General features: G+C 40.4%; 1 protein-coding gene across 5 annotated transcripts in view; it reads right to left on the reverse strand.

Moving 5' to 3' along the window:
- Positions 1–12271, reverse strand: part of kcnc2 (potassium voltage-gated channel, Shaw-related subfamily, member 2) — a 53604-nt gene extending 41333 nt beyond the window's left edge. For all 5 annotated transcript variants that reach the window (XM_077235035.1, XM_077235038.1, XM_077235037.1 and 2 more), the window contains exon 1: positions 11350–12271. In XM_077235035.1, coding sequence (XP_077091150.1) covers positions 11350–11904 — 555 coding nt within the window. In that variant the 5' untranslated portion in view covers positions 11905–12271. The remainder of the gene's footprint in view (positions 1–11349) is intronic.
- Between the last annotated feature and the right edge of the window lie 539 nt (positions 12272–12810).

Here is a 12810-nt window from a genome sequence, read left to right on the forward strand (position 1 = left end):
AGTGCAATAAGGTGGGTGCTATACGTTTTTATATAAGAGAAAAATCAGTAAGTTTTAGTTGAATGTGATGACATTAACTAGCATTTTTGGGAAAAAGAAAATCCTCTCCAGGTCAAAATGACCGGAACACAACACGAGGGTTAAAGTCAGTTCAGATCAAATACAGAAATACCAAAATACATATAAAATACCAAGACCTAACAAACATGAAACCAGCTTTGGCATCAAAGCTCTCCTAGTAAACAGAAATGTAAACTGATCTTACTGGATTACATAGAGTAAATAAACATCGATACAGTGATACTGAATCTCTGTAATAAACCCAGCAAGTGTTTGAAATGGATCTTCACAAGCGTCTGATATGAAACACTCAAACTGAGTTTGACATAAGCATAAAAATACATATACTGTACATAGATCTAGACACACACACACGGCCAAAGGTGATACCTGGATGGGATATTTATTTTTAATGACCCAACAAGTTTGATTAAACCATCTAATTATGAGGAAAAATATATATTTTTTAAATATTCTTCTTTTTTTTAAATATGAGGGAAGTACAAAACACTAAACTTGGTTAAGGCATTTAACTGAAAAAAAATATTTGATAAAAAAAAAAGCCAAACTACAGCAACAGGTTTTATTTTACTATGCAAAAAAATGCACATAAAAACAAAAAGCTCACCAGGAAAAAGCATACACTGACTACTACATAATCCTATTTCGTTGGTTCTGGCATGTGTTCATCATTTCTTTCTGAAAGCCTGGCAAAAACATGATGTCCATACAATTTGGCATGTTTAATTGCGTTATTATCACAAATAAAACAATTGACTCCAAGCACAACTACGCAAAATCTTCTTACAAAATCTTTAACAAATGTTTAATAATGTTTAAATAAAGGGCGAAGATTCATTACTTTTGGTCACTACACTTTAGTATTTTTCATTTATATTTAAGTACATTGTACAGACAATGTATTACAGGATTGCTTTCTCTGTGAAGGATAAACTTTTATCAAAAACAAGCTACATAAATCACAAGACAAATCAATGCAGTCTATGTACAGTAGGTTTCAGAACAGAGTGTGATGTGAATCAGAAAGTCAGTCAGTTCCACAAATAAAAACTACAATGACCCAGATATCAAATCTATTATTTGAGGTATCAGTACACAAACTGTATCTACAGGACTTGTACAGTCTATGAATGTGACGGAAAGGTGCAACGACAAATCTCACTGTCATACAGATGGAAACAGAGCAGACCGACAGAGACAGAGAGAGAGAGAGAGAGAGAGAGAGAGAGAGAGAGAGAGAGAGAGAGAGAGAGAGAGAGAGAGAGAGAGAGAGAGAGAGAGAGAGAGAGAGAGAGAGCAAAATCACAGTCTAGACTCATTGTTACTAAACTGCGCTTATGCATGCAGCTCTACTATACGTTCATTTCCTCGGCAAATGACTGTAATTATTATTACTCAACAGCAGCGAGTTGAAAATGTCATCTGACATGCAGCGATGAAGCTTCAAATTAAACCATATAGAAAAGATCATCATAATAATACTGTTGACTGTAAAGGTCTCTTGTTGTTTATAAAATGTTGCATAATATAAGATTTAAATGGGCTGTAATGTGATGTGCTATGAAGACTAACGTTTACAAAGCTTCCTCAACTGTTTACTGAATTTTCTATTTTCCTAAGCCATTTTGGTAATGAGCTCATTAATATATGACCTCCCTCATTTGCATTTCCACAGTCAACCTGGCCAGTTCAGCCAATCACAACAGAGCTCATTTACATACTTAAAGGTACAGTTGTAGTAAAAAAAAAAGCTCCACAGTGTAAAAAAATTATTTCTTTAAACTGTGAGAAATGAAAGAGTATGTTTTAAAAGAAAATACAGTTTTAGTTTTTCTACTTAATTTAATGTTCAATTCAATGTGTTACCTGCTATTTCTTTGTAATTATTGGCCAAATTAACTAGCGATTTCGGAGTGAAATTTGTTTCAAAGTAAATCCTAAACCATTTATTTTTAATGAACTTCAGAAACAACTTTCCTTTTCAGCTGCTCAACTCAAACCATTTTCATTATCTGATCAATTCCACAAAGTATGAAGTTTCGAAAAAGAAATTTACTCTGAAATTGCCAATAAATTGACAAATTACAAAGAAACAAAAAGTAACATTGAATTAAAAGTGATTTTTTTTGTGCGTTTACTTGAGAAACGTATTCCAATAATCTATTAAAAAAAATTACAGTGACATGTTTAACTCACTGGTTGCAAATGCCATTTTCATGTCGACAGCAGCAAGTGCTAAGATTTATCTTGATTTCACAAACTCAATGTTCAACTGTGTGCCTTAATTTAGTCTGTGAAAGCATGTGTGCGAGAGACAGACAGTAATAGATGCATTAGAAAGCGCGACAGGCTTCCTCTCCTGGCTTTTGAGTGCCATTCAGACGAGGAGATCTTTCCCGCTCGGCTGAAGTGACTCCTAATAGTTAAACCTGGACTAGCAGCCCGGCTCAACTCAACTCAACTCAACAGCATAATTGCGGCTGCCGGCGTACAGTAGCACAGTGAAGAGGCCTTCACTTAATGGAGTATATTTTCACACCAACAGCGAGTGAAGAGCCTTAAATGTCAGCGCTTAACACCGCCGCTACATGTAAACTGAACCGTATGAGTTAGACGTGTGACAGCTTGCGCGTCTAAACCATTTAACCTTGCACTACACAAGCTAATATTTTCCAATTACGCTCTCCGAGTGACACCGTTCATAAAGGAGCACGACACTGGAGTTGGTCTGATCAGCGTCTTGAAGGTGAATGGTTAGTGGAGGAATGTGAAATAGAAATCCGATTGCTGTGGTTTCACAGCTTTCTGGGAGAAAGACGAGCCGTTTACAGGCAAAGCTGCATCGATTCTGCATCTGATGGGAAAGGACACGCGGGTCAATCGGATAAGACGTCGAGCTCCCGGTGACTGGATCGGTTTTGTCCAAGTTTGGAGATTCAAGACGCCGAGGAAGAAACGTTATGATCCAGAAGCCTGCAGAGAGGACACACACAGTCCAAAACATCACCCCCAAAACATGAGAAAGAAAAGGAAAAAAGGAGAAATAGAACAGGACAGAAGAGGAAAAAAGGGAGAAAAGATGAAAGGTAACCTCTGTAACACTTTAAAATACTGTTCCGTCATTAATGAACAAGAACAAACGAGTAACGCAATATTAACACTAGTAACAACTATTAAAGGTGCATTTTGTAATGTTTCTGAGGATCTATGGTCAAAAATACAATATAAGATCCATAACTAAGTTTTCAGTGGTGTATAAAGACCTTGCATAATGAACCGTTATGTTTTTATTACCTTAGAATGAGACATTTATATCCCCATAACCGCGGGCGCCCCCCTTCTATGCCGGTCGACATGTTGTGTCGTCATGTTTCTACCGTAGCCGACAGCGAACACACAGCGCGTTTCGTCACTACCTTGAAAAAGAAGTTTTCAGTGGTGTATAAAGACCTTACTTAATGAACCGTTATATTTGTATTACCTTAGGATGAGCAGTTTCTATCTACACACACCGCGGATCCTCTTACATTGAAATGCGCCGACATGTTTCTACAGTGGCCCTAAACGTACAAATGTGTTTCGTTACTATGTTGCTCTTCGTGAAAGGAAGCAAGCTTAGTTCAGCGAATAAAACACTGACACAATGATGAACAAGTTACAATACTATTCGCAATAACATAGTTTTACTGAATAATTAAGTAAACATATTTTCTTAATTTATCCTTGTAAAGAAACCTCATTGCTGTACTGCTACTCTCTGCTGTCTCAGACAATGACATATCTTCCTGTCGGCCACCGAAACTTTTGTTGGTTGCAATTCGTAACCTCACCACTAAAATCACACACTGCACCTTTAACTGACAAGAAACTAATTATTAAGTAACGGCGCTCAGTTGAAAAAGGTAGTTTATTATTAGCTATTCAGTAACTACATTTTTTTCATACCTCCCAGAGAACTAAGAACTATTATATACAGGTTAAAAATCAACAGTGAATAATTAATTAAGTAAAAATAATTAAATAAGGTAATGGTAACCCACTAGTAATGACTGATGTATTGCCAAAGGAATAACAAATTATTTGGATCAGTACTGTAAAGTGTACATCATGATAACTACCTAATGTCGCGTTTCCACTGCGTGGTACGGCACGGCTCGGTTCGCTTTAGCTCGGTTTGCTTTTCAACTGCAGTTAGTACCGCTTCAAAGTGGGTGGGATTATAGACTGATCGTTATAGTTTATCCGCTCCACAGCAACGTCTGCACTTCGTCCACTGACCACGATTCAGCCATTTCTTTTTTGGAAGTTTCTTTTCTTTCTTTTTTCTTCAAGCAAGTCAAGCAAGTAGTTTATAACAGGTGCTACAGTGGTGGGTGTTACTGGCTATTTAAATCTAGCGGGTTTAATGTCTCGCAAATACAATGACGCAGGTAGTGACAATTCTGTCTGACCAATCAGTGATCTGCAGTGTTTTCACGTCACATTTTAGTATCGGCACGGTACGCGTGGAACCTCAACAGAGGTGGTACCATTTAAAGCGAGCCGAACCGTGCCGTACCGTACCATGCAGTGGAAAAGCGGTATAATATTGTAAGTCATTGTAGGCTTTTGAGGTTTTTGTAGGGTGTTAAATATTAAATTTGGTAACACTTGAGTCATTAGTGTGTTCCCATGATCTTCACTTTAGAATACTACTATCTACTATCCAAATAATTAGTAGTTCCTTTAAAAAGATGTTGTTACACTTGAGTCATTACTATCCAAAACCTTACAAAAACCTCAAAACCTTACTGACAATCAGAGCTACCAGAGAAAAACAGAAGAGATTGACTATAATCCATATTTTGAAAAAGAATGACGAGAAAAGGCCAATGAGAGACACAGTAAACTTGGAGACACTGAGCTGCTAACTGGAGTGTGAGTTTCACATCCGTATTGAGTTTGAGTCTGGCACACACTGCCCTTGAACTCAACACAGTGTGTGTGTGTGTGTGTGTGTGTGTGTGTGTGTGTGTGTGTGTGTGTGTGTGTGTGGGATGAAGACAGCATCCCATTTTAGCTTCAAACTAACTATTTGTTCACCTGAAGTAACGCTCTTTCCTGCTCAACGTCTTTCTTATACCTGTTATTGCTGTAAAGGAATGAGAATGTCCTCCCATGAGCATGAGGGTAGTGCTCTATTTTTACTCCTTATTTGAAGAATAAACTAAAGCAAAAGTTAAATGCATGTGTGAGAAGAGTTGACAATGACAACAGACAAAGAGGACATGTTTAAAGATGAAAGATGTCGGGATGAGAAAAGTTTGTACAGTACGATCTCATCTGAACGGATGGAAATGTAGACATCAAAAAAACGTCTCTGGATCCCCCCCCAAAAAGTTGACAGCATGTGGTCCGTACAGTGATATCTGACAAGAGAATGCGTCCATTGAAAACGGCTAAAGCAGTGTATTTATGAAGTGTGATAGTGGTATATAAAGGAGAGAGTAGAAATGTCAACGTAGAGTTTTTGCTACACCATATTTGCATGGATTGTGGTGGGTTTACTAATGTACATACACAAAGACACATGGAGTAGGCTAATGCAAAAATGTTGAATAGAGCATGCAAACAATCATTCTCAGTTATTTCAGCTGAATGCCAACAAAATTACTTGTACCGTGATAATATTTTGCACTCATTCCTACCTCATTCTTTCAAAACAGTAACACTATTAAACACTCATGCGCTGAATGGCTGTCAAAGCACGTCTTGAAAGTTTTCCTCCATTAGTTAAAGATCAGTAGAGCGGCTTCGTTTTCAGTGTCATCTAAAGATAAACGTAGGCGAAGTATGTCTTTATGCTTTTTGATTTTGACAGTCGCAGGCTGAATGTGACAGGTTGGAGTGTGTGTGTGTGTGTGTGTTAGTGTGTGTGTGTGTGTGAACACAACATCTGTACAAAAGTTTGATTTGCTATTTAATCAGCGATTAGTGGAAGCAGCGTGTGTGTGTGTGTGTGTGTGTGTGTGTGTGTGTGTGTGTGCGCGCGTGCGCGCGCGTGTGTGCGTGTGTGTAATTGGCCTCGGTGGTCTGAACAGCTTCATTAAGCTTGTGTTACTCTCTCCAGCGGGGCGTTTGAAGCCGTGGACCGGCTCAGCCGAGGACTTGAAAGCAGTTTGTGCAGATACGGGAAAAAAGCCTATGCAATTATCACAGCACAAAAGACAGTCCTGGCCGAAATGAGCACACTAATGCATGTGTGTGAGATTCAAACAAGCTGAACATGAAAGCCAAAACCCTCCCTTGTCCAGAAGTACACCAAACGAAAACATCGGTGTCGAGCGACACCTTGTTTAGCATGGCACCCTGCATTCGGTTTAATTTCTCCACACATCTTTCTCTCTCGTATTTTACACCTACAATGGTTCGCAGTGTCCTCCCGTCAGCAGCGAGAAAGACAGATCTGTAATTACTGTCTCGCACTAAAATGACACACAGAGCCTATAAACAGTGCACTTCAAGGAAGATGCTAATGTTGGATTAAAAACACTGGTCAATATGTTGCATATACATGCATGTTTGTCTCAGTGCATGAACACAAGCACTATACAATCAGAAAGCAGCCACAGGCAACTGCTACTAATTTAAATGCAACAAGTGTGACAGCAATGATAGTAAACAATGACTAGTTTTGAAAAAGCAGTGCTTCCATTGAGATACATGGAGATGTTTTTGAGGGTAAACATGATTGAAATGCCTCCACGTCCGGATAGAAAAGCCTCCTCAGAAGTGGTTTTAATCAACTGCAAACTTGCATAAATTTTTTCATCTGGTGTGAAAATGCACAATTTTGTCATTTACTCACTCTCATGTCATTCCTTTCTTCTGTTGAATACAAAAGAGGATATTGTCGGTGTTTTGTCATTTTTGGTAAACTGCTCCTTTAAGACTCCACGCTACATATTCTTGTTAGTTTCACTCAGACGTGCATCATATTATGGTAAAATTGAGACACATTTTAGATGCACAATGACTTCATCGTCATTATCATCAACTCAAGGCTCCAAAACATCTGAAATTTCACAAACCTTATTTTAACATTATGGAACAAAAATGAGTAGCAAATGTTTTTTTCATGTTGCTTTAAAAAAATTGACCCAAGCAACAATTTGCAGACATTTTAGATGCACAATGACATCATAATCATCGTCAACAACCCATGGCTTGATCTTAATGACATCATTGTTCTTAAAAATAAGTTTTGGAACCTTATTTGTTGGTGAAATGTTCCTTAAAAGATCTATGTTTCATTACTGTAATCGAACAACACGGACACTTACATCCCACGTAAAAACCCCCACTGCCTCAACACATGCTAAACTCAACAAGATAATCAGCACTCAGCGAGTGATCTAAAGAAAATGACTGACAACAAAGTTTAAGCTGCCGGCATCAGCATTCGGCTCATCTGTGCCCACATAAATACACAATCTGTATGACCGTGTTATTTTTCCCAGTGCATGAATCATCCACACAAACAATATGTCACACACGCACTCATTTCAAACAGTGCCAGAGGATACGAGCAGACGCAGACAGTGTTTAAAGGCAGGTTTGTGCTTGACTGAATTCCTGAAATCAATCGCTGCTCTGAATGAACATGGGCGGCCGATGAGCGATAAGGTCACCATGGAAACGGTCTCGGCGCAGCATCTTCAGACGTGTGCCAGTGTTAACCTCTTAAGTGGCAACGGCATGCTCGGCATCAAAACACAACATGATCACAGCCTCCGCTACATTAAAAGATGGATTAAGAGAGGCAGAAGACATCATGGGAGCACAATGATGCAAACTAGAAACTGCGAGGTGAATTCTGGGTAATGTGTCCTGCTAATAACATGTCTCTGTTCGAAGAAATTTGCACATATTTAAACACTCATTGAGCACAAAGCACAAGTATCTTAAAGGGATAGTTCACCCAAAAATTTTAATTCTGTCATTGATTACTCACCCTCATCTTGTTCCAAAACCATAAACCTTTCATTCATCTTCGGAACACAAATAAAGATATTTATGATGAAATATGAGAGCTTTCGGTTCCTCCATTGACAGCTACGAAACTACCACTTTGACACTTCAAAACGTTAATAAAGAGATCGTAAAACTAATCCCTTTGAATTGAGCGTTTTAGTCCAAATTTTCTGAAGAGACTTCATGGCTTTATATGATGTAAAGATTTAATTTAGGCTTTTATTAACATATATACATTAATCAGCGAACATGAACAAAAGCTAATCGGAAACTACTTGACGCGCGAGAACAAACCTCTTGCGGAAGCTCAAACGTGCTGCGTAAAAGGAGAATGAACCTCATTGGTTCTTGCAGAAGCTCAAACGTGCTGCGTAACACGAGAATGAACCTCATTGGTTCTTGCAGAATCTCAAACGTGCTGCGTAACACGAGGATGAACCTCATTGGTTCTCGCAGAGGCTCAAACGTGTTGCGTAACAAGAATGAACCTCATTGGTTCTCGCAGAAGCTCAAACGTGTTGCATAACAAGAATGAACCTCATTGGTTCTCTCAGAAGCTCAAGCGTGCTGCGTAACACAAGAAAGAACCTCATTGGTTCTCGCAGAATCTCAAATGTGATGCGTAACACGAGGATGAACCTCATTGGTTCTCGCAGAAGCTCAAACGTGCTGCGTAACACGAGAATGAACCTCATTGGTTCTCGCAGAAGCTCAAACGTGTTGCGTAACAAGAATGAACCTCATTGATTCTCACAGAAGCTCAAACGTGTTGCGTAACACGAGAATGAACCTCATTGGTTCTCGCATAAGCTCAAACGTGTTGCATAGCAAGAATGAACCTCATTGATTCTCACAGAAGCTCAAACGTGTTGCATAACACGAGAATGAACGTCATTGGTTCTCGCATAAGCTCCAACGTGTTGCATAACACGAGAATTAACCTCATTGGTTCTCACAGAATCTCAAACGCGTTCCGTAACATAAGGATGAACCTCATTGGTTCTCGCAGAAGCTCAAACGTGTTGCGTAACACGAGAATGAACCTCATTGGTTCTCGCAGAATCTCAAACGTGTTCCGTAACATGAGAATTAACCTCATTGGTTCTCACAGAATCTCAAACGCGTTCCGTAACATGAGGATGAACCTCATTGGTTTTCGCAGAGGCTCAAACGTGTTGCGTAACAAGAATGAACCTCGTTGGTTCTCAGAGAAGCTCAAACGTGCTGCGTAACACAAGAATGAACCTCATTGGTTCTCGCAGAAGCTCAAACGTGTTGCGTAACAAGAATGAACCTCATTGGTTCTCAGAGAAGCTCAAACGTGCTGCGTAACACAAGAATGGACCTCATTGGTTCTCGCAGAAGCTCAAACGTGCTGCGTAACACAAGAATGGACCTCATTGGTTCTCGCAGAAGCTCAAACGTGTTGCGTAACAAGAATGAACCTCATTGGTTCTCACAGAAGCTCAAACGTGCTGCGTAACACGAGAATGAACCTCATTGGTTCTCAGAGAAGCTCAAACGTGCTGCGTAACACGAGAATGAACCACATTGGTTCTCGCAGAAGCTCAAACGTGTTGCGTAACAATGAACCTCATTGTTTCTCACAGAAGCTCAAACGTGTTGCGTAACAATGAACCTCATTGGTTCTCGCAGAAGCTCAAACGTGTTGCGTAACAGGAATGAACCTCATTGGTTCTCACAGAAGCTCAAACATGCTACGTCACACAAGAATGAACCTCATTGGTTCTCGCAGAAGCTCAAACGTGTTGCGTAACAGGAATGAACCTCATTGGTTCTCACAGAAGCTCAAACATCGCGTAACACGCGAGAATGAGTAATTTAAGTATTTTTCAATTTTGGATGAACGCTCCCTTTAATCTTAGTCAGTTTGTCAAGGTCACGGTTACTTCTCATTAAAATTTGATAAAGCAGACAAAGCCTGAGATTACATGTCTACAGAAACAATTCATTATTGATTTGATCAACAGCTCTGATGAGCACCTCGCCTCCTTGTTTGATCCATCTCTGCAAAATTCAATCAATCACGACCAATTAACCCATTTCCACAGACCACCTCAAGTTAAACTCCCAGTTTACCACCAAACTTCCAATTTGACATCCAATAATATCATGAAAATGAAAATGACATAATATGGGTTAGGTTAATGTGAACATTAATCTAAAACAATTTCTCTCATTGTAATCATTTGAAGTAAATTTACCTTCTTTCTCTAAATAAAGAAAACTTTCAATTAAACTGATATAAGGTAAAAACTGGGGGGGGGGGGGATATCCTTATAGTTGAGTCAGACCAATCTGAAGGTTTTAAACTAAAACACTAGTAGATGCATTACAGTGAAGAGCAAAATAAGTTAAGACATTTACTCAGAAAACAAAGCAGGAAAGGAAAATCTCTTTAAAACTGTATCTGTACAGTGCATCTGAATTGTCCTGCAATAATCTCAATAGTTTATATTTTTCTTTCCCACTGACATTACCAGCCTCCTCCAACCCATCGTTTAAGACTATTTCAAATGCCGACTAACTGAAGCTCCATTATGGTTCTGGGTTGTGTCACGTAAGTGTGGGAGGGCTGTGATTATTTTCTCTCCCTTAAACAGGCCAAATTTAACCAAGAGTGTTTTAACAGAGGATAAAATGCCTGCACTTGACAAGTTACACGTCCTTGACAATCTAATGCTGAGATTTAAAGGACAAGCTTTCATCACCGATATGTGACTGACACCTGTTACTAATGTAAATCTGGAGATTACGCGCGTTCAGATGCATAGGCACGGGCGCTTAAAAACACAAATCTTCACGCATGCATGCATGGTCTGTGATTTGTTTTGCTTTGTCTGGATTTGAGAGTTATTAATATGTGACACCTACCTCTCCAATACGTGTATCTGTCCATTACGCACACCATTACGATTCACGAGCACGAGCGCTTACGAGCACTCATTTTTGATGCATGCACAAGTTGTGATGTCTTTACTAAGTTTGTTGAAATTGTAACAGGTTTTAAACAGTTTTAGGTGCCCATGACGCGCTCTCGTCCCTATCCTAACACGTTTCCAGCACCGATACGCACATGTTTAGAAACATGCATGAAAACTTAAACACAAAACAGACTTATATTGCATTCACGCATGCCTGAGTTTAAACGTTGTTTGGATGCTCTATTTAAGCACTGGAAGAGAGTCGCGCGCGCGCAACCGTTTGGAGACTCCGCGCTGGATGCGCTCTTACCCGGGCGGCTCTAGAAGAGTACGGGTCCTCGAACAGGTTCCAGACGACCGGCTGCCACTTCCTCCACCTGCTGACGGTACCGTCTGCGGATACCACATCCTCGATGCCCAGTCGCTTGCCGTACTCGTCGTCCTCGTCGTTGTCCACGTTCATCTCGAACACATCCAGCGCCTCTTCAGCATCCCGGTGCTGTCGGTAGGTCATCCAGCAGCACGGCTCCACGTCCGTCTCATCGATGCCCCAGAAGGACAGCTCCTCCTCGAACAGAGGTCCGCACACGTCCGCCGGGCAGTGCAGCTTCCCGGTCCGGTAGTAGTTGAGCACGTATGCGAAGACACCCGGGTGCCGGTCAAAGAAGTACTCGTTGCTGCGCGCGTTGTACTCGATGAACCCCGGGACTTGTTGCAGCTGGTCCAGAACCGACTCGAGGTCAGACTCGGAGGCGAGCAGGGCCAGACGCGTGCCCGGCAGGGTCTTCAACGTGGTCCGGTAAGTTTCGTGCCTCGTGCCCCCGACGTTGAGGATTACCCTCTCGTGCTCGTCGAACTTGCCCATCTCTCAAAGTGAGACATGACGCGAAGGGAGTAACGTTACTCTACGATGCTGTTGCGATGCTTGAGTACTCCAATAGTTCAAGAACAGCCTCATTGAACTGAAGTGTCGAACCGAAGGCTTCGCTTTGTTCCTGGAGCGCGAGAGGAGAACTCACTCACGCTCCCGAGCGCGTCTCTGAGGGGAATGAGCGCGCGTCTCCGACCAGCCCTGAGCGCGCAGACAGGTAAAAGACACGGCGCGAGAGCTCTTCCTTCTATCGACCCATCATCACCTGAGAGCAACAAGCTCTCTCTCTCTCTCTCTCTCTCTCTCTCTCTCTCTCTCTCTCTCTCTCTCTCTCTCTCTCTCTCTCTGGCAAGGACACACCCTTTCTCTTCAGTGGCATTCGGCATAAATATAGCCTATTCATAAATATGATGATGTCATATGATGGTTGTCACACCAGCTCGAAGATGTTCAAATTAGATTCTGAATATTTTAACACTTTACAAGCTTGAATTTACAAGCTTGAGTTCATCTTACTTTACCCCGTTTATTGTCACATATAAATGTATTCAATTTTAAAGTTTATTAATCCTGAATTTATTCGAAGTTGATTCGAATAAAGTAGGCCTATCCGAGGTTAAAGGCCTGATGCTTCTGTCTGATGCTTCGCTGAATCAGTCAAAGCAGTCACTGAATTAACTTTATAAGCTACCTGTACTTTCATTGACGAAATATTTTAATAAAATACATTTTCTTCATTTAAGCAACAAAGAACCCCTTACCTATTTGTTTACAATAAAAATCTACAGGTAGTAAAAAAAAAGTAGTGAGTCGTGAACATTAGGGGCATTGCATATAGCCTACTATTAAAAAAATAGATGTACTCAAGTAATACTGGACAGTCGAAGCATCCATTTAACA

This window comes from Siphateles boraxobius, unplaced genomic scaffold, assembly GCF_051911475.1.
Source record: "Siphateles boraxobius isolate OS27281-9 unplaced genomic scaffold, OSU_SipBor_1 19, whole genome shotgun sequence".
NCBI classification, from domain to species: domain Eukaryota; kingdom Metazoa; phylum Chordata; class Actinopteri; order Cypriniformes; family Leuciscidae; genus Siphateles; species Siphateles boraxobius.